The 25834-nt window shown below is 51.7% G+C and overlaps 1 protein-coding gene across 2 annotated transcripts; it reads right to left on the bottom strand.

Moving 5' to 3' along the window:
• Nucleotides 1-1019: 1019 nt before the first annotated feature.
• ZBTB34 (zinc finger and BTB domain containing 34) lies at nt 1020-22447 on the bottom strand. 2 transcript variants are annotated; one of them, XM_041004623.1, is made up of 2 exons: nt 22411-22447; nt 1020-2873 (listed from the first exon to the last, which is right to left on the bottom strand). In XM_041004623.1, exon 2 carries the CDS (start codon nt 2849-2851, stop codon nt 1349-1351), a length of 1503 nt encoding a protein of 500 aa, XP_040860557.1. In that variant the 5' UTR covers nt 2852-2873; nt 22411-22447; the 3' UTR covers nt 1020-1348. The 2 variants fall into 2 exon arrangements, with proteins under 2 accessions (XP_040860557.1, XP_040860559.1); XM_041004625.1 differs by lacking the exon at nt 22411-22447 and adding an exon at nt 19725-20692.
• Nucleotides 22448-25834: the final 3387 nt, after the last annotated feature.

Below are 25834 nucleotides of genomic sequence, written 5' to 3' on the forward strand. Positions count from 1 at the left end.
CACACTGAGTATCTTAAGAGGGCTTTTTTCACTGTTGGTTTCTTGAAGCAGGAAACACTGAGAGCGTGGCGGGGCCACCGAGGCCCTCATTAGCACACCCAATGCTGGGATAGATATATTGCTTGCGATTCCCATAGAAGTATAGATAGCGCTTGCTTTATAAAAAGTACAAATTCCGAGTTCTGCAGTTTCCTTGGGAACTGCATGTAGAAAAAGTTGCTGTGCACCTGAACTGGTTGTTTGAGAAGAGAAAGGGAGGGGAAGGAAAAAACAAAACAAAAGAAAGAAAGGAAGAACAAAAAACAAAAATACCACAACACTGCAGGGAGAACTCCATAGGCGGAACTACGGATCCCTTCTCTTTAGTGTGAGTCCTAAACTCGTGGTAGGGCAAAAGTCGGCTTAGTTACCTGGTCTGCGTGTTTCTACAGTACGGAATGAAGGTAGATCGGTAAGCCAGTAAAAACTTGGACAGCCACTGCTGCTTTGGGGTTGGCTAATACAATACACTGGGTATAAAGGTCAGCACCGCAGGCCACCCGGCCACTGAGCCAGGTGACCCAACAAAAATCCCAAATGGTTTTTAACTAGCGTGGAAGAAATCGTATGGCATTTGGCTTATGTGTCTGTTACGAAGCAGAGCTAGGGACACGGTGAGTTGCTTTGCTTGCTCTCGGACACGGTGGAGGATGACATATGAAAACCTAACGACATTCTTTCGCAGGGGGAAATGACAGGGCCAAACCCTAACATTTTAGGTAGGGACGAGACAGAGTTAAAGCTCTGTTCACATTGTATTAAATTATATATTTCCTCTTACATTCACCTCAACCAGAATAAACCCAAATTTTGAGCATGTATATATACTATATATAATAATCACTTTATTATATATATATATAAATTGTCTAACTACCCCCAAAAGTAATTTTAAATTAGAAAAGATTACCCATTTGTATCAGCTGACGGCATCCTAGTCTCTCTCCGTGGAAACGCCTGGTGCCAGCACACGGAGAGAGTGTCTGCCTCTTGGCAGGGGATGGAGGCTCAACCGGTTGGCAGAGCTCAATCACGAGCAGACTGGGGATTAAGAGTTCAGCCAAAGAGGAATACTGTCAGCCTGTGTTTTCCCTGGATACGTTGCCCTTCATGCTTTGAGCTCCTTGGGGGGCGGGGGGGGGTGGTTGGGGAAAGGATAAACACAACTAAGTATTCCATCCAGAAACTTCGGAAAAACTGCCAAGAGACCGAGAGATTTCCAGATGGCTGGGAAAAGCAAAGATGACAACAAAGCAAATCACAAATACGCATCGATGAGTGTGCTTTGTCTGGGGGCCCTCCTCGCGTTTCACTCGGGAGCCTCGGACACTGTGTGAATTGCCATCCGGGACTCGAGGGCCATCTCAGAGGCCGACGCATCGTTCTCGAGTTTCTGCTCCAGGTACACGTCTGTTCTCTCGGGGGACTCCAGGCGACTCCGGACTTCGGCGACGCCCGGGTGGTTCTTGCGCAGGTGCTGGTTGAGGGTACCTTGGAATGGAAAGCACTTCCCACAGATCTCACAGCGGAAGGGTTTGTCGTCAGTGTGGCCCCGGATGTGGTACTCCAGCTGGTCCTTCCGGGTATATTTCTTCCCGCAGAACTTGCACACAAAGGGGGTGATGCCCATGTGGAGGCGCATGTGCCTGTCGAGGCTTCCCTTCTGGTTGAAGGACTTCCCACAGTAAATGCAGATCAGCCTCTCGTTGTACGGGTACCAGTGACCCCTGGCACTCCTCTCCCGGGGACTGCTTTCATACCCAGGGTTGCTCAGCATGGCTTCGCTGTCAGAGCCCTGCACCACTCCCTGCAGGTCACTGTGCAGGTGGACGGACAAAGCGCGCTTCTGGCGTGGACGCCCTCCCCGGAAACAGCTCAGCATGGACCTGGATGGGCTGGAATTACTCAAACCCCCGAAAGCTTCAGGGACACTGGCTGGCTGGGAGGCCGCCTGGGAATGGGAGTAGGAATAGGCGTGCTGGAGCACAGAGCCGTAGGAGCCCACGTTCACGGCCACAACTTGTTCCCCATCAACCATCTCAGTGTGGTACCCGTCATCGCCCAGGGAGGAGCTGTCGGAACAGCTGGGCCGGTCAGACTTTTCCATCTTCACCTTTACCTCAGCGATCTGGGTCTCCCTCACCAGCAGGTCCCCTTGCTCGGGATCCCCCTCGATCTGAATCTCATACTCAGACACGCTCCCGCTGCTCCCGCGGTCCGAGTGGCCCTCCTCCTGCAGGCGGCTGCGCAAGGCTTTGCTGGGTGTCGTCTCCATCCGGAGTTCAGCGGCGGGCTGCCGGGCCTGGGGGCAGTAGGGCGGGGAGATCTCCACTGGGCTGGCAAAGAAGCTGGCGTCTTTCACTCCGTTCCTGCTCTCAGGATTCTCCTCAGCCCCAACCGTAACCGAGTCAACATCACCCACGCTGATCTTGGAATGGATGCTCTCTAGGATCTGCGTGCACTTGTCGATGACACACTGCATCTGGAGAAAGCTGGCGGCCGTCAGAAAGCTGACAACGTCCTTCAGCTGCAGGGACATTCTTCCAGTGTAACAGAAGGAAAGCAACTGCTCAAAGACGTTGGGGTTTTTAATGACGGATATCGACAAGCCACTCATGGTACTCAGTGCTGAATGGTCCCGAAAGTAGGGGGAGCTGGCGGCGAGCACCGCCTTGTGGGCACGGAAGGGCTGACCCTGGATGTGGACTATGATGTCACATAGTTTCCCCTGGAGGCGGAGCTCGTTGAGCTGGCTCAGGACGGTGCTGCTGTACTCAGGCACGTCAAACTGAATGAAACTGCTGCTGTCCATTTCTCCTGACGTGGGGCGCGATCTGTGGACAGAGAGAGGCTCCGTAACTCACTGGGGACACACACACGACACATGCAAACCTCGGACAGCAACAGCGACAACGCCATGCCAACGCGCCTCCCGAGGCCGGCCTAGGCGCTCCTCCTCCTGCTTATGCTTCACCCTTTCATGCTTCGTGTTAATTCACCTAAACCCAAGTAACATCACAACCAAGTCGGGAGCCTAGGGTCCTAACCGCCGGACACCACCCGTGATAAGGAAAACACGAGCTGCTAGCAGAGCTCTTGGGCTCTGAGTAAGCTGCAAATGCCTTTGGAGGAAAAACACTTCACCTCCTTTTGAGGATTTGAGAGCCCTCATAAAAAATAATTCAGTCCATCAAAGGCAGGACCTGATGTCTTTGGGTATTTCTTTTCTTTTTTAATTGAAAAGTCAGATATACAGACAGGAAGATCTTCCATTTGTTGATTCACTTCCCAAGTGGTCGCCAATGGCTGGAGCTGAGCCAAACCCAAGCCAGGAGCCAGGAGCCTCTTCAGGGTCTCCCACGTGGGTGCAGGGTCCCAAGCCTTTGGGCCATCCTTGACTGCTCTTCCATGCTACAGGCAAGAAGGGAACTGGATGGGAAGGGGGCTGCGGGGATTAGAACTGGCACCCAAATGGGATCCTGGCACGTGCAAGACGAGGACTTTAGCCACTAGGCTATCACACTGGGCCCTTATTTGGGCATTTCTAAAGGGTATTTTCAACTGCACGGCACATACCAGATATAGGACTGAAGCTACAAGCTGCATCCTTCTCCTTTTTGGGGAGGGGGGTGGGGGGAGATTATTTTACTTGAAGGAGTTACACAGGGAAAGACAGAAAGCGAAAACTCCCATCTGCTGGTTCACTCCTTAAGTGATCGAAATAGCTGGAGATGGACCAGTCCGAAGCTGGGGAGCCAAGAGCTTCGTCTGGGTCTGGGACCCGACTGAATGCTTCACCTTCCGCTGCTTTCCAAACTGTAGGCAGGGAGCTGGGTCAGAAGTGGAGCAGCCAGAACTCGAGATGCCCATATAGACGGAGTTGCCTCCTCTGCTACAACACCGGCTACAAGCACTGTCTTCTCCGGCACCACCCTACTTCCACTTCCCTCTTCAGATCCTGACACTCTGTGCTGGCAATTCTCAGAGCAACTCTCTGGTGAAGTATTCAGGTACTTCAGAAAGTTCACGGAACTTAGAATTCAAAGCTAATTTCGTTTTGGTGCCGATTTTTGAGGGTGCTTCCAAAATTTATGCAAAGTACACAATATGAGACAACTATGCATGGAATTCAAAGGTTCTGGTGCCAAATAAGTTTATGTTTTAATTCCATTTCTCAACGACAGGAGTGAGCAGAGCAGGGGGCTGGGAGTGCCTCCCCCAGGCTTGCGGTCAGAGCTCCCACAGGTCACAAGTCTGGCTTTCCCTGCAGACTCTGCAGTCACGCAGGTGGCCCCGGTGCCCTCCTCACTAAAGCACAGCCGAGGCACAGGTTGTATGTCAGCCAACAGAAACCTAGACAGCGCCTCTGTTTACCTTCACAGCCTGCAGACTCGCTGAGGGAGGACCTCCCTGGAGTGCAAAGGTAAACGCCTTTGCAGACACTTCCTTCATGGGCCTGGGATGACAGGCAAGATGGGCCGGCGCCACTGTTTTAGTTCTCCTCCTATCTGGACACTAACCCAGAGAAAACGGAAACAGAATCAAGCTATTCATAAAATGAAGAAATCTCACACGAAATCTGCAGCAAGTTGGCCAGCCTTCTGACACAGTGGGTAAAACCACTGATGGAGACGCTGGCGTCCCAGATGGGCACTCGTTCCAAGCCAGCTCCTCACTCTGTGTCTGGGGAAAGCAGAGGAAGTTGGGCCCCCACCAGCCACATGGGAGTCCCAGAAAAGTTCCTGGCTCTTGGCCTCCACCTAGCACAGCTCTGGCTGTTGCAGCCATCCTTGAAGTGCAAATTTCCCCCAAATTCTCAAGATATTTAAAATTTTCTACCCTGTGGGCCAGCATCTTGGCTCAGTGGGGCAATCTTCCACCCTGTGGAACCAGCATCCCGTATGTGCACAGGTTTGTGTCCCAGCTGCTCCATTTCTCATGCAGCTCCCTGCTTGTGGCCTGGGAAAGCAGTGGAGGACGGCCTAAAGCCTTGTGACCCTGCACCTGCATGGGAGACCTGGAGGAGGCCCAAGGCGGCTTCAGATCAGCTCAGATCTGGCCATTGCAATCACAGAGGAGTAGGCCAGCAAGATGGGTCTCTCTTCTGTTAATCTACCTTTCAAATAAAAATTAACAAATCTTTTTAAAAATTCACCAAATTGTTAGGAGTTTTGAAAAACAGTAAAGCTGCCTTAAAATATTTTCTAAATAATTATTTATTTTAATGGTGTGTGCTTTTTTTTTTTTTTTTAAGGTAGAAAGTTGAGAGATCTTCTAATCCTTTGTATGTTGATTCATTCCCCAGATGACCAACACAGCAGTGGCTGGGACAGGCCGAGGGCAAGACCCCGGCACTCCACCTGCGGGAATCCAAGTGTTTGAGCCATCCCCAGAGTGCATGTTAGCAAGCGACCAGGGACTTCATCCCCACGACGCTACCACAGGATGCAGGCAAGGTTTTTTGAAACATTAAACAGCAAATATTAAAAAAAAAAAAAAGTAAAATGGCTAGAAAAGGAATAATTTAAAACCCAAAGAAATAATAAGTACAGAACTATAATAATATAAAATACATTTAGAATTTTAAGAAAATGGGTAAGTAAATCTAAGACTCAACCAGAAAAAGATCAGTCGGTACGAGCAGTTCATGTCAAAAATTCTTTTTTTTTAGCACATCAAAAGTCCAATTTAAAGCAGTTTAGTCAGAGAGGAACTGAGTGCCCTCATCTACCCCAGATTTATGCTGAAATCCATCTGAAATGTGCACGCAATGAACATATTTTTAGGATAACACAAATTGGCAGAACTGAATAACAACAACAACAACAAAAAAAAACACAGAAGTGCCGAGCACAAATGCTCTTCAGGCCACTGACACGCAGAAACACCAAGAGTGAGGCCCTGTTCAGATGGCATGCAGCTGATGCCAGAGGACACACAGCCTGGGCCTGGGAACTGTCTGCTTCTAAGTGGAGCTGACCATTCTAAAGGAAAAGCCAACAAATACAACCGACTAAAAGAACTATACCTGCAGACCAGAAGCAGCTGCTTTGCGACCAGGATGGTACATGCAGGAAATACAAACGTGATCTGCAAGGCCAAAGAAGCCACAGGAGGAAACCTGGCCTCTCACACCAATAACAGACCACCGCATCCAAGAGGCCTGCGTGTCCCTCACATCGGTGCTGGACCACTGCATTCAGGAGGCCTGCATGTCCCTTCCAAGTAAGGGAAAAGACTCAAGGAGCTAGCAACACAGCGGTGTTTTTGTCATCTTTTTTAAAAAGATTTATTTATTTTTATTGGAAAGGCAGAAATACAGAGAGAAGGAAATATAGAAAGATCTTCCACCCACTGGTTCACACTCCAAGTAGCTGCAATGGCTAGAGCTGAGCCAATCTGAAACCGGAAGCCAGGAGCTTCTTTGGGGTCTCCCAAGTGGATGCAGGGTCGCAAGGTTTGGGTTGTCCTCAACTGTTTTTCCAGGCCTCAGGCAGGGAGCAGGATGGGAAGTGGAGCAGCAGGATAGAAACTGGCACCTGTATGGGATCCCAGCGCGTGCAGGGCAAGGACTTTAGCCACTAGGCTACCGAGCCAGGCCTAGGATGGTGTTTTCTTTTCTTTTTTTTTTTTTTTAAGATTTATTTATTTTTATTGGGAAGGCAGATATACAGAGAGAAGGAGAGACAGAGAGGAAGATCTTCCATCCGATGATTCACTCCCCAAGTGACCGATGATTCACTCTCCAAGTGAGCACAATGGCTGGTGCTGCACCGATCTGAAACTGGGAACCTCCTCTGGGTCTCCCACGTTGGTGCAGGGTCCCAAGGCTTTGGGCCGTCCTCGACTGCTTTCCCAGGACACAAGCAGGGAGCTGGATGGGAAGTGTAACTGCTGGGATTAGAACCAGCGCCTATATGGGATCCTGGCGCGTTCAAGGTGAGGAATTAGCCGTTTGGCCATGCCACTGGACCCAGGATGGTGTTTTCTTAATAACGAGTATCTACTGCAAAGCAAGGCAGCAGCACCTTTAAAAAGGAAACACTGGGTGCCAGGGTTGTGGTGCAGCACACAAGACCCCTGTCTGCCATGCCAGCATTCCATAGAAATGCTGGTTCAAGTCCTGGTTGTTACACTCTCAATCCAGCTGTCCGCTGGGGAAGCAACCTAGGATGCCCAAGGGCTCGATCCCCTGCCATCCACTTGGGAGATCCAATCGGCTCTTGGCTTTGCTTGGCCCACCTTGGGCCACAGCAACCATCTGAGAAATGAGGCAGCAAATGGAAGATCCTCATCTCGCATTCTCTCTCTCTCTCTCTCTGTGTATATATATATATATATGTATAAACACACATACACACATACATATAGACATAAAATTGCCTTTCAAATAAATATCTCTTTAATAAAAAATAAAAAGAAACTTTATGCCTGAATTATACAACAAGTATTTAGTATGTGCGCTAGCCCTAGCACCCTTCTGTCTCATGGACTAAGAACAACTACCAGCACACTATCCTATTTGAAGAGTCTGCAGTCTGCAAACTCACCGAACCAAGCAGCTCTTCTTTCAAGGTACACACGTTAATGCTTCCAAGAATCGTGTTCCCTGGAGAACTCTGGAGTGGACAGTCAGTCCCACCAGGGCCTGGGACACGAGGCAAGTTTGTCTGCCATCAGTGTTCCTTCTTCACACTGTTCTGGAGCTCACAGCCAAGACCAACAAGGGAAAAGCAAGGCACACGGCCATCATAAAGAGGAGATAAAATTACTATTACACAAAGATAGGACTGTTTACACAGAAAACACAAGAGACTCATTGGGAAACCCTATTAGCATTATGATCTAACAAGTAAAGGGTTTCAAAATTAACTGTGCCATAAAGAAAAAGAACAAAAGCAAAAAGCTCAGTAAGATAATGACAAGTTACATGACAAGCTACGCTATAAAACATCTGGGGGGTAAACGGAAAACAGTTGGGGCCGACAAGAAGCACGGCACAGTACTGCTTCACCCAGGCTCATGCCACGCACACACAGAGATGGGGACCACAGCCGGTGGGAAGACAAACTGCGGTACACAGTCCCTTCCCCGTATGTTAATGCAGAAACACAACGAGGCCCAACAGGAATATTTGCTTTGAAATCTGATAAGATTTTTAAACTGCCCAATAGTTACATTATTACACAATGTTTCTAGTACTCAGATTTTTTTAAATGTAAAATACATTTTAATCATGTAAACATTCCCACAGCGGCACACCACTGATAGGAGGAAGTTGGGCACGGGCGCAAGTCTCTTAGCTCTAACAGGCCTTGTATACCAGCATGTCTGCATCGGTCTAGCCGCATTTCAAGGGCTCGGTTACGAGGCAGGAAGGCACAGATCTACAAGTGCAAATCCTGAAGAGATTTCAGAAAAATAAAAACACAGTCACACTGAGAGATGTCGATGAGCACCTTGGCTGTAATGCCCACGCTATGCACCGGGTGTTTCCTGTAGGACCAGGCACCAGGGGCGCATGGGAGTCACACGAGGGTTTTTAGACTGGGTGGGCAGTCAAAGCCAGTCACTTGAACAAAGGCTATTTCAAAGCCTAAGGGATCAGAACAGGTTGAGTGTTTGGGCATAGGTTCTGCAGGGAAATGTTCAGACAGGACTCGCAGATCCACAGGCAGGCAGGCAGGCAGCAGAGGGGCCACTCTAACGGCCAGGGCACAGGGGAAGGGCTGTCAAGAAAGGCAGAAATCAGACCAAGATGGCCTCATGGGCTGTGTAACATCAGTCAAAAAGGATGAATGATTGAAAACAATGCTGCTGGGGGTTCACAGTGTTGCACGGTGGGTTAAGCTGCCACCTGCAATGCCAGTATCCCACATGGGTACCAGTTCCTGTCCTGGCCACTCCACTTCCTATCCAGCTCCCTGCTAACAGCTGGCAGAAAGCAGCAGATGGATCAGGTGTTTGGAACCCTGCCACCCACGTGGGAGACCTGGATGAAGCTCCTGGCTCCAGCCTGGCCCAGTGCTGGCAACTACAGCCCATTAGGGAGTGAATCAACTAACAGAAGATCTCTCTCCATCTCTATTAACTTTTTCAAATAAATTTTTAAAAAATGCTTAGAGAATTTGAATAAATAATAATGAAGTTACGTCCCTTCTTCACAGCATATCCCAAGATAACCTGTAGAGAAGGTTCTTTTGGGCCAGTACTATGGTAGAAACAGGTAAAGCCGGGCCCGGCGCGATGGCGCAGTGGTTAAGGTCCTCGCCTTGCACGCCCAGGATCCCATATGGGTGCCAGTTCTAATCCCGGCGGCCCCGCTTCCCATCCAGCTCCCTGCCTGTGGCCCGGGAAAGCAGTCGAGGACAGCCCCAAAGCCTTGGGACCCTGCACCCGCGTGGGAGACCCAGAAGAGGCTCCTCCTGGCTTCAGATTGGCATAGCATCGGCTGTTGCGCTCACTTGGGGAGTGAATCATCAGATGGAAGATCTTCCTCCTGTCTCTCCTCTCTGTATATCCGCCTTTCCAATTAAAAAAAAAGAAAAAAAAAAACAGATAAAGCCACTGTCTGCAGCGCTGGCATCCCACATGGGCGCTGGTTCAAGTCCCGACTGCTCCTCTAATGATCTAGCTCCCTGGGAAAACAGCAAAGGATAGCCCTAGGGCTTGGCCTGCTCAATCCTTGTGGGAGACCCTGAGGGTTCTGGCTCCTGGTCTCGAAGAGGTCCAGCTCATCTGGGCAGTGAACCAGAGGATGGTGGATCTGTGTGTGTATGTGTGTGTGTGTGTGTGTGTGTTTCTGTAACTCTGCCTTTCAAACAAATACATCTTTTAAAAAAGATGGTATTTACAAGCACTAGCATACAAGAAACAGAAATACACATTTAACTACAGAAATAAAACTTGTAAATTATCTAAAATAATACCATCTCCCCCCTGAGAAAGAAAAATTTTTAATTAGGAAGAATACAACATACTTGGCAAAGTACAAGACTCATATAACTATTTAAAATGGGCAAAAAGTATGAAAAACTTTTTAAAAAGTCACCTTTTAACCATGAGAAGGAGTGCTGACAATTTCATCAGTGAACAAAAATTGACACGAGACAGGATTTATCTCTCTCAAACTGGCAGAAGTAGCACCCAGGTGGCCTTTTATCACTCCTCAGAGGAAAAGTGGACGCACAGGACTAACACCCAGCCTGGTTCACTCTGCTGGCAGACAAGAGAAAGCTTCTCCTCCTGCTCCCCCTCACAGCAGTGACAAGGGAGTCCACGGCTCCTCCCCAGGGCTGCTAACCAGCCACACTCTGCCATCAGAAGCCCTGAGACTGGCACACAGGGAACTGACGCTGAGTTTCAGTCCCAGGCCAGTCAGCTCTATGGGAGCAGCAGGCATAATGACCCCACTTATCAGACCCACTGGTCCTGGAGTAGGAGATCAGAACCTCTGGCTGGGACATCAAAGTCAAGGACGGCCCTGCAGTCCTCCGGACAGGGATTCCCCATGGCCCATTCACTCACTGCTCTCTCACAGGCCTTGGTTCTCCCCAGCATGGAATGGAATACCCAGCATGGAGCCACACCCAAGGAAGAGCAATTTATAACTCCCAAAACACAAGCGCATATAGGGTAGGACTTCAAATAATGGGACAGAAAAAGTTCAAGTGAATAGCCAAACTCTGTCCAGAGCCACAGGCCCTCTTTCCAGAAACAGTCACTGGCAGGATTTTGGGTACTTGCTGGAGGGGAAAAAAAAATTTCAAATGTATATGCTGCTCTGAATTCTGCATTTCATATACATTAACATCCTTCCATACCAGCACATTAGCATCCAGATTTCACAGAATTCCAGAAAAGTCCATGTTACAACACACTTAACCAGATCCCTACAGGATGAGACCCAAAGCAGGGAAACACTGAAACAACATTTGCAAATACAGAATGCTCACATCTTGGGTTTTCTTTTGTAAGGAAATCTACAGGCTTGGTTTGTCCAGCAGGAATCTTGCAGTTTCTTTTTCATTTGCTTCTTTTTTCTTTTCTTTTTTTTTTTTTTAAGATTTATTTGTTTTTATTAGAAAGGCAGATATACAGAGAGGAAGAGACAGAGAGAAAGATCTTTCGTCCGATGATTCACAGCCCAAGTGATCGCAAAGGCCGCAATGACTGGAACTGAGCCAATCTAAATCCAAGAGCCAGGAGCTCCTTCCAGGTCTCCCATGCGGGTGCAGGGTTCCAAGGCTTTGGGCCGTCCTCCACTGCTTTCCCAGGACACAAGCAGTGAGCTGGATGGGAAGTGGAGCTGCAGGGGCTGCAACAAACTTTCCACTGCCTGTCCCCGCAGCCCTGCCCGGTACCCCCTCCAATGGTAAGTGTTACACCCTTTGGCTTTCACTGACCTCTTCGGGGGAAGCTCCTCACGGTTTGCTTAGTCCTGAATGAGGCTGACATTGCTCCCTTGTGTTCAATGGCCATCTGTCTGAACTTGCCTTTTCACATCTTTGCTCACATTCACCTTTTTTTTTTTTTACTTGTCAGAGTTCTTTGTAAATAATGAAATTAGCCCTTTGTCATATGTGCTGCAAGCACCACACTTCATGGCGATCACCAGCTGCCATGGCGACTGGGTTTACATCATTCTCCTACTCTGACAGGGAACACTCATCCAATATCACACACAAAACCAAAGGGAGTCCAGAGATGCGTGGGCGTCCGTGCTCGCAGCTCCCCGCAGGTTTAATGCAGACAAGCCCGTCAAAGGCGGGGGGTGGGAGCCACTTCCGAGGACGCACAGCAGCGATTTACGCCAGTTCTTCATTTAGATTATGTCTGTAGCTGCTTCAGAAAACAATAAATTATTTCACTCACTAAAAACATCAGAAAATCAATATTCTTTAATTCAGCAGGTTAATCATAGCTCCTCCCATCCCATTAGACTAAAAAAACATGCCCGAACGAGACACTGACACTGCTAGATTTAATTAAAAACAAGCTGATCATTTTATCATACACATACACACACACATATATTTAATATTCTTATTTATTTCAAAGGCAGAGTTACAGAGCGGTGAGAGGGAGAGAGAAAAAGAGATCTTCGATCTGCTGGTTCAGTCCTCAAATGGCCAGAGTGGCAATGTCCAGAGCCGGGCTGAGCTGAAGCCAGCAGCCAGCAGCTCCTTCCAGGTCTCCCATGTGGGTGAGGGGCTCAAGCACTTGGGCCATCCTCTGCTGCTTTCCCAGGTAGGGAGCTGGATCAGGAGTGGAGCAGCTGGGACACAAACTGGAACCTGTATGGGATTTCAGTATCACAGGTAGTGGCTTTGCCTACATTCTTACCTTCTTGCAAAAATAATAATTTCACATTAGGGAAGCAACTCTGGCCTCGCACACAGCCTCTGTGGTGAGCACATAAAGCCACCACAGTCCCGAGGGTGCACTGACCAGGACGACCCAGATGTGGGTGCTCAGAGTTATACTTCCCATGTGTTCAGGACCCCCAGACCGGCCTCAGCAGCTGCAGCAGGGAACGGCTGTCACTTCCCACTGTGGCCCTTAGCCTTGCCTTGTTGACACGCTCAGTCTTGCTGCACCAAAGGCAGGGACTATGACCAACATTTTAGAGACAGGAACTGGGTGTGCCAGAGACCAAGTTTCCCAAGTCTGTCCTGGGGTCTCCATCAGGCTCCTGCAGGGACACCTTCTCCTCAAGTGTTTCACTTTGGGGGCAGCAGACCAAGGACAGAAGCAGGAAAGGAATGCTAGTCCCAGGCGACATTCCTGCCCCTACTGCTTCCCAATCGCAATGCTAGCTACAATTGAGTGTAGTAGGTTCCTGTCCCAGGGAGGTGGCTGGGGGGCTCAGGACAGACAGGCAGATGAGGGCATTTTCACTGCATCCACCCCCCCACACACACACACCCCATAGCCACACACACATCCCACAGCCACACACACACCATGACCACGGCCACAGACTTTCAGCTCCAGGAAGCTACTGCAGCCACTCTCTGCTGGACCAAGCTCTCGCTCCTTCCTGGATCACAACCCCACACAGAGGGCCATGAGCAGCACATGGCGCCTCTCACATTCAGGGGCTTCTCCTCCCCTTTTCAGAGTCCCTTACCCGGGCTCAAGTTGTCTGTTTTAAGGCTACCTGGACATTATAAAGCCTCCCCAGACCATAACCACCGAGGCTGGGCTCGAGGACCTGGCCCTCGGTGCCGCAGGCTGAGAGTCCAGGAGAGCAAACACTGCCAAGAGGACACAGGGTTCAGCCCAAGTTCAACAAAATTCAGAGCAGCACGGAGATAGGCATTCAAAGCAGGCGTGAGCTGTGAGGGGTTGTCTGGGACCGACCACCACAGCACCATGGCCAAATCAGAGAGCACCGCAGGGCAGCAGGCAGGGCCGCCGAGTCAACAAGGGCGGCACAGAGAGAAGGGGCACACACGGGGCTGTGGAGGAGGGCGTCGTCCACACTGAGGGCACAGTGGCCACAGGAACAGTGCCACCAGCCTGGGACGCTGCTCCACAGACCTGAAGGGAAGAGATGGAGGAGAGGGTTCTAGAAATAAACATGCAGGCTGACCTGCAGGGAGAGCTAAAGCATGCCCACTGCGTCACAGGATAAAGGGCTTAGTAAGGACGGCTGCTGGGAGTCTGCAACTACACAAGAGGCCGCCCTTGCATGCCCGGGGCCGCAGGCTGCTCCAAAAAGCAACAAACCAGAGGTGGCTGTTTGGCCTGTGGTCCACATGCCTGGGTAGACGCATGCTTGGCCCACATCACAGGGTGTTGCTTTAATCTCTGGCTCTGACTACCCACTCCGACTTTCTGCCAACGCAGTCCCTAGGGGACAGAGTGCAGGGGCGCCTGCTACCCACGTGGGAGACCTGGATTGAGGTCCCGACTCCCCGGCTTGTGGAGGTATTGGGAGAGGCAGTCAGTGAACAGGAGGAGCTCTGTCTGTTCCCACCAGCCAGGCAAAAAAAAAAAAAAAAAAAAAAACCAGAGGGAAACAATGCTCTCGTTCCAGGTTCCAAAGCTCCTAAGAGTCAACACATTTCTCTAAAAGAGGTAAAGGATAAAAAGCAAAACAAAACAGCACTTCGCAAAGACAGGGAGCACAGGCGACACAGCCAATGGAGGAGGAGCCCTTGCTCTCACTGAGCGCTCCCACCAACTCTGAGCAAAAGGAAGCCAAGGGGCAGCCCTGCTCTGGTCTAACTCCACAGGGTCACTGCGGAGAGAGACACCTCATCCATGGAGTTCCCAAGTGTTTACCAGTTCCCTACAAGCCACTAGAGAATGCAACGAGAATAAATAAAAAATAGCAGACTTTTGTTTTTTATTTAATGCCACTATAGCTGTACATCAGTGCCACTGTTTATAAAAAATATGGTAGGGGGGCTGCAATGGCTCAGTTGACTGAGCCTTGCACACAGGCGCTGGTTTGAGTCCTAGCTGCTCTATTTCCCATCCAGCTCCCTGCTTCTGGCCTGAGAAAGCAACACAACATGGTCCACCGCTGTGGGCACCTGTGTGGGAGACCGGGAAGCAGCTCCTGGCTCCTGGCTCCGGATCAGCTCTGACCACTGGTGCCGTTGAGGCCATCTGGGCCATTTGGGGGAGTGAACCAGCAAATGAAAGATCTCTCTCTTAAAAAAAAAAAACCTATTTAAATATATGTGTGCATGTGTGTGTATCTATCTATCTATACATCTATACACGTATGGTTGAATTTACTTCCTCCAAAAGCCAAAAACAAAACAAAACAAGACATATTAAAGAAAGACACATGCCTGCTTGATTAAAAAGCAATTTCCAAAATTCCTTAATTTAAGAACCAAACTGGGCCCAGCACGGTGGCCTAGCGGCTACTGTCCTCACCTTGCATGCACCAGGATCCCCTATGGTCACTGGTTCTAATCCTGGCGGCCCTGCTTCCCAATTAGCTCCCTGCTTGTGGCCTGGGAAAGTAGTCAAGGATGGCCCAAAGCCTTGGGATCCTGAACCTGCATGGGAGACCCGGAGGAGCTCCTAGCTCCTGGCTTCGGATTGGTACAGCTCTAGCTATTACAGCCACTTAGGGAGTAAATCAGTGGACTTTGTCTTTCATTTCTCTGTCTCTCCTCCTGTCTCTCTCAAGGATATATAATATATTTATTTGACTTTGCAATAAAATAAATGTTTTTTTTAAAAAAAAAAAAAAAGAATCAAACTGGGCTGACACTCAGGTTAGTGCTGTGACAAGGTGGGCTAAGCCGCCACTTCCTGACACCCATGTGCCCTATCAAAGTGCTGACTTGAATCCCAGCTCCTGTGCCTACTGTGCCAGCACAATCCAGCTGCCTACTGACGGGTACAGGGCTTCAGGGGAGCATTTGGGCCCCTACTGCCCTGACGGAGTTTAGGCTCCCAGCTTCAGTGTGGCCCTGAGCCGGCTACTGCAGCCATCTGGAGAGTGAACCAACAGATGTAAAACTTTCACTGTGTTGTTCTGTCTTTCAAAAACATAAAACAGGGGGGGAAAAAAAAGAGTGCCATTTTTAACCCAACAGCCCTGCATGCATTCCAAGGGCTGGCAAGTGTAATCCTGAGTGATACCTTGGTCGTTCTGCACCAGAATGTAAACGTAGCTGTGTTTTAGTCCACAAGTGCTTTTAGAACCTACAAAGGATGAGAGGGCTTCATGAAAAGAGGTCTTCATGAGTTCATAAAGATTTCAAAATTTTACACCAAGACAAACCTCAATGAAATACCACACAGGTGTTGGAAAAAACCTGTCATCTGCCTGCCTGGCTCGGGCAGGAGCTGCGTGCGAGCCCCTGCACACACACCTGTTGGAGGAACCATGCAGGGCTGTTGCTGCCGTAGGTGGGCCGACACTGCCCCAGAGGTCACCTCAGTGAAGAGGGACAAAGATCTGGCAGAAAGACAAACAGACTTGAACTGATACCTTCTGAATGTGAAAGCACAAAACTGCAGTATCCCCAAACTCTTTTTAAGATATGTAGGTTTTTAATCTAAAAATATAATTTTTTAAAAACCAAAGCAGCAGGGAGGAAGGATGAGCTATGCGTGGATAATTATGATATCGAACAAAGAGACAGAAAAAAGAATTACAAGGATTAACCTCAGGTCTGGGAACTAACGCATTAACAGCCATGAGGCTGACTGCCTTAGACCAAAAAGGTTCTTCAGAAAGAAAAACGCCCTGGTGGGACGTGGTTTTGAGCAGGGCCGCCCATTTCAAGGAGGCAGAGACAGAGCACGGAGACAGCACAGCACAGCCACAGGGAGCACAGGGTAGAACCGGGAGGCGTGGCCACCACCAAGAGGCTGGGGCCTCGGGACAGGGAAGGCAAGGGTCGGCCACAGCTGGACTTGACACCCAAGGTCAGAGAAAGCGAACTCAGAGCAAGAGTCCAAAGAAGGCCTCCAGGGGAAGCGCGGCCTGAGGGCTGACTGCTCAGCTAAGCCAGGACAAGTGAACTGCCCACTAGGCAGCGGGAAACACAGGGTGGGAGTTCCAAAAGCTACTGGGACGTTCCAGAGCTACTGGGAGTGTTCAGAGAGGATCATTACGGAAAGATGAAGTTACTCATGGGGAGAAAACAGAGAGGGCGGAGCACAGAAAAGACCCTGCTAGTTTGAAAAAAAGAAAAAGCTTGCCATGACACTTAATCCTCTCCTAAGTCATTGCTCCCAGCTCCCACCAGCACACAGCACACGTCTTCAAGCAAGACGTTGCTTTGTGCATGCAATGAGGGGCGGTGCTGTAATGTATCAAACCTAGCCTCTGCCTGCAATGACAGTACAAGTGCTGGTTCAAGCCCCAGCTGTTCCCCTTTCAACTCAGATCCCTGCTACAGCCCCCACCCAGGAAAGCAACGGAGGAGGATCCAACTATTTGGGCCCCTGCACCCTTGAGGAAGATCCAAAAGTGAACCAGTAGACAAAAGCTCCTCTCTCCTCCTCATTCAGTAACTCTGCCTTTCAAATAAAATCTTTTTTTAAAAAAGATTTATTTATTTATTGGAAAGTCAGATATACAGAGGAGGAGGAGAGACAGAGAGGAAGATCTTCCATCCGATGATTCACTCCCCAAGTGAGCGCAATGGCCGATGCCATGCTGATCCGAAGCCAGGATCCAGGAACCTCCTCCAGGTATCCCAGGCAGGTGCAGGGTCCCAAAGCTTTGGGCCATCCTCGAACACTCTCCCAGGCCACAAGCAGGGAGCTGGATGGGAAGTGGAGCTGCCGGGATCAGAACCGGTGCCCACATAGGATCCTGGCGCGTTCAAGGTGAGGACTTCAGCCGCTAGGCCATGCCGCCGGGTCCCTAAATAAAATCTTTAAAAAAAAAACAAAAAACCAAACAAAATCCACAAGCTCTCACACACGATGAAGAGAATCCCAACATGAAGGGGTCTCAAACACATGCTGGGCTGAGAACCCGCTCTGTGGCTCTAACCAAACACCCGAGCCTGGGTCCTTTCTGGAGGCCTCCTTGACGGCGTCACCATAGACTGCTGGGCACGGCAAGAATGCCAAGAGGCACGTATGGCAGAACCCAAACAGGGTGATGGCCTCCCTCTGGAACAACTGGGTCTTGCAATAACCAATCTGGTCCCACAAGACTGAGTCGGAGCCCACACCCAAGAGATGGGCATCAAACTATGCTGAAGGTGGTAGTCACATGTGGGACCGAGCGTCCCTGGGAGTTCTGGTGGGAAAACACCACCATGGGCCTAGAAAGCCCCTCTGCAGCACCCTGCAGGAAAGGCTGGGAAGTGGTTCCCCGTAATGCCAGCCACAACAGAAGCAAAGGCTCACACTCTGAGCTGCAGGTGCTGACAGCGCACAGGCCAACGAGGGCTCACTCTCACAGCAGGGAGCCCCAGATGATGTGGGGGAGCGGGGCACAGAGTTCCCAGGAACCAAACTAAACCAAGCTGCCGACTCAAACCAACAGGCTGCCATCGTAGCCACACCTGAGGCCTCCGCTTCTCCAGCCGAAGATCCCAGCCACACAGAAGTCTCTGCAGGGAGGCAGGCAAAACCCCAGCAAGGTGGCTGATTCCTGCCTAACCCAGAAACACTCAAATCTGCTCCGCAAGATGCCACACACTTTAAAAATACCCAGTTACACTTCCAGGAAAGGAAAGTGGGGTTACGGATTTGGAAGTTGTATCAGGCGCCAGGAGGTACCCATTATTCTTTGTCAAGATGGTCTCGATTCCAAACGCAGATGTGCACCTGTCTGCTGGCTTCAGTCACTTGCTGAGACCCAGCTCAAACCAGGCTTTCCAGATTCTAAGCACCTGAGGACCCCAATTCCTGGACTCAGAGAAAGTCATTCGAAGGACCCCAAACTGAAGCCCTGGAGATGAAGGCATGGCAACAGCAGGAACAACTACATCAAAATAACTTTGCTACATATTTCTGCCCGGGGTCTAGGTCAGAATGAAAACTGAGCTGTCAGGAGCTCCATGCTAATCCTGTGGCAAGCAGCAGCCGCAAGGCACCAGGGCTGTGCACGGCGTGCGTTCGGGTGCTACTGAAACCCAGAGCAAGGGAGAAAATAAATAAAACAGCATTCTGTGATGGATATTCATGAAGCACTCAGCCTAATTTAAAAGAAAGCAAGTTTAGAGTTCTTACTGCATTAATGCATGGGAGCCTGAGAGAACATTTTTATCCAAACTGTTACATTTCCTACCAAGGCGCTAACGTCCTCCAGGTCTGCTCCCGATTTTGTCTTTTCTTCAACGCAAGAGCTTTCCAAGCAGGAGCCCAACGGTCTCTTTATCTTTGCTAGCAAGGGTAGGAGATGACAGCCATTGAACTCTCACTGTACACAGCTGAGCGACCTCTTTCCTGCTCACCAATCCACCAGGACAAGGTGGGGAGAGAGGCAGCAGAGCGCACACAGCTAAGGTTCCTCAGCTAAGGACTGGAACCTCAGACTCCAGAGCCAGGACTCTACTTCTTGATACAGCCAGGCAGGTGGGCTGCAGGGATCTTCCTGGCGCTGGGTTTTTCCAATCAACCTTGAGGGGAAACAGAAATCTCACTTCAGGGTGTGTTGCTACAGGGCAAGGCCAGGCTGAGTCAGACCTGCCGGTAACTAAGGAGGTCACTGCCTGCTGTACTTGGAAGCGTCTGCAGTCATTTCCCCGTCTTCTTTTTATTTCTGTCAGTGAAGTGGGCAGAAGGATGCTTCAAATCCGAATCACACACTGGAGAGATTGGTCTAGGGTCAAAGGACAGCATTTCCTGGAGCAAGGAATCCAACATGAAAATACTAAGGAGTAGCAAGGTATCTGCTGATATGCTGCGTTCTGCTTCTTGGGACGGAAGGATTAGACATGCTCACCTTGAACCCCACTCCTCCAGGAGGATTTGTCACTAGAACTCTAACTAGGCTACGTGGATGACCTTCTCTAAGCTAACTCCAGCAGTCTGTCAGCTACAACACATTAAATGGACACAATCAAGAAGTTTGAAATAACAACGTGCAGAATTAAACATGAAAACGGGGCGGGGGGTGTTGAGCACAAGGATAGCACTAGGGATACTTGTGCAAGTGCCTGACTGAAAGGTGCCCCCGCCCCCGCCCCCACCCAGGGGCCTGTCATTTCCCCACAAATAACAACAATAATAAAACATACCAAGCAGGTGCTAGATGTTGCAAATGGCGCTACCTCCTTCACAAACTGTGAAATGGATCTTATCATCCCCTTCGCCATGCATAAGAAAAGGGACTTTCTAGTGGCTCACTCCAAAGCCTCCAGTGGCCGAGGAATTAATGGGATGTCTTCCTCTTCCCAGGAGTAACATTTTTATTGTTTCAAAGATTTCCTTTTGTGATTTCTGCACCCTGAACATGAAAGCCAAAGGAAAAACCACCTGGAAGGGGAAGGGCAGCGGTCAGCACCAGGTAGAAAAAAATGGTAACTCAGAACAGCTTCCCCTTTAAGAACAAAAAGCTGTTTACCAACAAAAAAAATCACAAGTATTTGAGACTCCATTACAGCAGTCCAGCTCCAGTGTTAGATACTATCGGGGCTCTGAGAGAGGTCTTCAGGCACAATGCTCTCAAAAACCCTCCGAGCCAGCTGGGATAAGAACAAGTTCGATAAACCAAGAGCGGGTGAGTGCAGGCTCCAAGTGCCACAAAGGCATGGGGGCAGGGCAGACAGGGAACACCCCTGGAGGAAGTCCATCTTCAGCCGGGGGCCTGGAGGAAGTGAAAAGGAGGCCGGGGCTGCAGAAGGGGGAAGGACAGGAGGCAAGAGCAAGGCACAGAGGCGCAGGGGATGGCCTCGGAGGAGCAGCAGGCACTAAGGTTCAGGTGGAAGGGGTCGGGGTGGGGCCAAACCAAGAAGGACCTTAAAAAGAGTGAGCTAAGCCCAACACTTGGGGGAACAGCAAGAGGATCGCACTCAGGGGCTGGTGTCCTGGTGCAGTGAGTTAACCCAGCACCTGCAATGCAGGCGTCCCAGCCAACTCCATTTCCGATCTGGCCCCCCCTGCTTAACCGCCTAGGGAGACACTCTAGGAGCTCCAGGCTTCCCGCAGCTGGAATCCAATGCCTGTGGCCATTTTGGAGGCGTGAACCAGAGACAGAGGGAACTCCTTCCTTCCCCTGTCTCTAACTCTATTTTTCAAAGAAACAAAAATAAAACAGGCAGGAAGAAGACCAGGCTGGGCTCTGCACAGGGTGTCACGGCCACAGCTTCTCTCTCCCTTCTGCCACTGTCGGTCGTGTCTCCTGTCACTCACTGAGGTCTTTGGGATACTTCCAACTTGGGTCTGGCATGTGAGTGCTTTCAGGAAGTAGCCCCCAGACAGTCTCCCCTCCCACCGCTCCTCGGCCAACCCTCTCTGCCAGGGGACCTGTCCAGTCATGGGCTCCCTGGGTTCATCAGCCTGAGGTGTCTTTTCCTATAGGCCCCCTCATCCTTTAACACCCGGCTCAAATCCAGCCCTCTCACTAAGCCCTCCCTGACCACTCAGCTGGCCAACCATGACCTCCAGCTCTCCTTCTTGTTAATGCTGCGGCACACAGGGGCTCCACTCACCAAGCTGACCTTGGCACAACTGACATTTATTTCTGACCCCGGTGTTAAGAGTTGCTTGGTGAAGCCCAGGAGTGACCTTCTACCACTTTCCCCCGTCACACTGGACGGGCCTCCTGACTGTGCAAGAAAGCAGCGAGCACTATTTTTCGACTTCCTATAGAGTAAGTTTGGTGTTAGCACAAAGGAAGGATGGGGGAGGGAGGGCACCTCTGGAGTCAAAAGACCAGCTAGGCAGCTGTTGCAATGTTCCAGATGTGAAGCCAAGGGGGCCGTGGGCCGGGCAACAAGGCGGGGAAACACACACAACAACCACCACCACAAAGTCTTGCACGCAGAAACTTGGCCGAACGTGATCCACGTTGACTAGGGACAAAAGCAAGAACTGTGAGCAAGGCAACACAAGCCTGATGCCCTGTCAAAGCCTGTCTAAAAGTACGGCAAGTGACCCCAAAGTCCAGCCCCTAGACAGAGAGTCCTCAGCCAAACTGCCCTGGTGTCTTGAACCTCGGTCAGCCCTTCGGAGCTCACCCACGCACGCGCGCGCGCACATCCAAGGAGCGGTGGAGCTACCCCAAGCCGCTCCACCATCCATCCCACGGGAAAATTTGAGGTCTAGCGAGGAAGAGGTCAGCCCGAAAGCCTCAAGACAGGGACCCGCTGATGCCGCCCTGACGCGCGGCCGCTCAGCCCAAGAGGGCACTACCCTAAGCCCTCCCTCATGGCAGGACCGACCCAGCCCGAGTGACCATGGAGACGTCCAGGGAGGGCCAAGCACATCGCGCCGCCGCCTGTTTACCTGGAGAAATGCGTTGGCCTAAGGCGACGGGGGCGGGGGGGCGACCCCCGTGGAGGGGACCCCCACCTGTCCAGTCCCTCGGGTACAAAGGGGAGCGCCCCGGGAGGGTCAGGGGCCCGGAAGCTGGGCAGCCCGAGACGCCCGGGGCGGAGGCTTGGAAAAGCCAAGGCAGCTCCCCTACGCGAGCGCGAACCCTCGGCCCGGCCGGCAGTGCCAGGACTCTGGGGAGCAGAGCACCCGTGGGCCCCTCGGGGAAGACGGGGGACAGGGAGGCGCGCGCCCGGCCCGAGCAGGTGCCCGGAGCACCCCCAGAACCCCGCCCGGCTCCGGCTGGCTGCCGGCCCGCGGGGACTGACTGACCAAGGCGCTCGCCCCGCCGCGCCCAGAGGGAGTCGGACAGCGGCCCGGGGGTCTGTCCCCGGCGGCCCCAGCTCCGGCCGTGCCTCGCCCGTCGCCCACCCGGCCGGCGCGCCTCACCTGCCCAGAGCGCCGCGCTCACATCGCCCGCCCGCGGCGCCCCCTCCGCCGCCGCCGCCGGCGCCAGGCCCGTCCCCGCCGCTCCGGCAGCCGCCCCAGCCCGCGCCCCCCGCCCCCGGAAGCGCTTACCGGCCCCGCCCCCTCAGCGCCCGCGCTTCCGGGCACGAGCGGACCGGCCTGGCGGTGTTGGGGGGCCGGGCCTGTTGCCGGGGCGTCGGTTCTCTCAATCCCGCGCCGTGGGGTCGGCCGAGGCCCCGGGTCTGCCCCTGAAGGGGTCCCGACTCCAGGCGTGGCGGCGGCGGCCGTGCGCCCGCGTTCTCCTCGCCGTCCCCTGCCCACCCGAGGAGGGCCTCGCAGCTCTGGGCGCACGCCCCGGGCCTCGTCAGGCGGAACCGGGGGGCCACCCCGGACCCCTGGACGTGCCGGCTCCGGGGAGCCTGTGCCCGGCCTGCCAGTTCCGAGTCCCTCCTCGCAGCCATGAAGCCGCTAGCCTCTCACCAGCTGCGCGCCTGGTGGGGCGCCATGGCTCCCACAGCAGGGACCCGGAGTATCCGATTTTGGGGGCGCAGGTTTTTCTTCCCCCCAAGGCCTGAGGTAACAAATCCCGCAGTCGTATCAACTCCTGTCTCGGAAAAAGCCTGAGAAAAATGTGTCTGACCGAGTGTGTATCTCCACAGCCTGGGGTGCCCGCAGGGGCCGCCCGCAGCATTTCCCTGATGGATTCAGGAGACTTAAAGACCGTCTTGAGGAGCTTCCTGTTGCATTTTGGTGGACTCCTCAGGGTGTAGTGGCAGGGGGCTATTTTCGTCCGCCCCCGCCCACTGGGCAATTAAAAATAAGCTAGCAAAGATACCAGCTCCTCCCTGTCCACCCTCCCTCCCCTCCCCTTGCAAGCAGGAAGTCTGCCCAGCGGTCATCTTACTTTGGCCAGGCGGCCCTTTGTCAGACGGGAGAGCCTTAATGTCAACCTCAGGGGTAATCATTTCACCCCCAAGAGGGTGAGTGACTTGGCCAGGACCGCACAGCTTGTAAATGGCAAGCTGGATTTATTGGACGCCTTGGGGTGGACATGGTGGATGAAGCCACATTCAGAATGCCAAATGCCACTCCACTTATGATCCAGCTCTTTCCTAAATGCACCTGGGAGGCAGTGAAAGACGCCCGGGTACTTGGGTCCCTGCACCTCATGAGGGAGACCTGGGTGGAACTGGCTTGGAATTGGTCTGATCAGCCCTGGCTGTTCCAGGCATATTTGTGCAGTGAACCAGCAGATCGGTTTCTCTGTTTCTTTTTCATTCTGTCTCTCTTTCAAATGAAAAAAAGAGTTGGGGTCTCCTTGGCTGTGATTGCATACTATTCCCATGTCTTTAAGAACTGTGAAGACTAGAATGTTCCAGAGGGTCTGCCAGGTGTCTTAGGGTTGCTGGCCCCTGTCCCTCAGATGTTGGGATTTACATATATTTATTCTCCTACCTGCTTTGGCGGCCACTCACCATGTACGGGTTTTCACAGCGCTCTGTGGTTTTGTGGTTCATGTGGTTGTCCCAGTCTCCGCTAATTTGGTTGGATAAGGGTCACTCCATCACAGTTGGAGGACATGTGCGTTTGTAACCTGATGATCTTGGTCATTTTCAATCTCAGTTAACATCTTAGCCCGTTTGAAGTCAACCAGAGCCTGGATGGAAGGCGGCCGGTGTGTGTTGGGGACTGAGGGGGCTCGCTTTATTCCAGTTTTCCCCGTCAATATTGATGAAGTCATCAGATTCCTGTTTCAGCAAGTTGGGATGGGGTTGTGCCCAGTCCTCCTCTCAGCCTCCCAGCCCTGGTCCTGTAAGTTGAGATAGCGTGCCAAGAACTGGGCATTCCGGAGAGGACTCCATGACCAAGGTTCTCCTTTTTCTTGTCCCTTTCCTTGCACCCAACAAGGGACTCCTAAGCTCTTGAAGAATCGAAATGGCTGGCTTCTCAGATCCCATAGGAAACCCTTTCGGCCAGAAGTCAAGCTGCTCTAACTTGGCTCCTGCCCCACCTGCAATCCTGGGTGTGGCAATACCTGTTTGTCTCTGTCGGTACCTGTCAAGAGTTCTCTACAGCACATGTCTGACTCATGAGGCTCCTGAAACGCAACATTACGTGAATTACATGGGGTTTCTTCACTGTCTCTTCTCACCAGGACCTGCTCACTACCTGAAGGGGAATGAGCAAGCTGGAGGAGCCTGTCTCTAAACACTCCCAAACTAACAACTGGCTTCTAGAACATTCCAGTCAGTCAGGGTTCCTCCCACTTGGCAACACGACTGACTCAGTGTTCCACTTGGCCAAGGAAGAGGCCTCTCCCTTGGAGACCCTGTGGGCAGGCAGACACCACCTATGTGCCAGGTAGCTGGCTCACCCCTCCCAGCTGTTCCACATCAGTTGAAAGGGTATTGGGCTGAAGGGTGCAGTTGCGGCTACTCCCTTTGCACAGCCAACACCTGCAGGAGAGAAGGCACATCCAGCTCGGAATGTCCGCTGGGTACATGATCCATCCCAGTGTAGGATAAGGGGGAGGGTTCCTACTTCAGTAAGCCAGTTACAGAACCATTTCCAGTAAGGACACAACACCCAGTAAAATACTCTTGGTTGGCAAGAGTCCCCACCGACTGTCGGGCAGCCATTTCTCACCTCCTGGAGAAACAGCGTGCCCTCGCCGCGCTTCTCTCTGCTGTCCAGCCTCCTAGGTGGATCCCCTGCCTTGCTGATTGTCACTATCCGGTCCCCAAGGGTCGCTGTCTTCCTCCTCTGCTTTCTCTGGGTCTCCTGATGCTTCCTCAGCCTGTTTTATGTGGTCATCACCATGGCAATGAAGTTGTCACCTCCTGGCCATCTCTCTTAGGATGAGAATTCGATTGCTTTCTTTCCAGCTCTTTCTGCAGTGTTTGGTGCTTGATGGATATTTATTGAATGAATAGGTAATGAGCAACTACTGTTTTGTTGATGATTTTCCCCAGCACTTCCCAGAGAACCCTGTGTGCTAAATGTGTGGCAGCAGCACTCCTTATTTGCAAAATGAAAAAAAAAAAAGTGAGTGCATATATGTGTCAATGCATGAATGGACAGATGGATCTAACATTTCGCTTGCTTTGCTTTTTTACCTGCAACACAGCTACCTGAAGACTGAGTCTCGGAGCTGTTGCTGTAGTAGAGTAGGTACAGCCACCTCCCGCGATCCTGCGATGCCAGCATCCCGTGTGGGTGCAGGTTTGTGTTGTGGCTGTTCCCCATTGATCCTGCTCCTTCATCTATCCAGCAAAGGATGGGCCAAGTCTTTGGGCCCCTGCACCGCTGTGGGAGACCCGGGAGCAGCTCCTGGCTCCTGGCTTCAGACCAACCCCAGTCCTGGTCGTTGCAGCCCTTCAGGTAGTAAACAGACACGCTCTGTAAC

The sequence above is a fragment of the Ochotona curzoniae genome, unplaced genomic scaffold, assembly GCF_017591425.1.
Source record: "Ochotona curzoniae isolate NIBS_2020 unplaced genomic scaffold, NIBS_Ocur_1.0 scaffold_3208, whole genome shotgun sequence".
NCBI classification, from domain to species: domain Eukaryota; kingdom Metazoa; phylum Chordata; class Mammalia; order Lagomorpha; family Ochotonidae; genus Ochotona; species Ochotona curzoniae.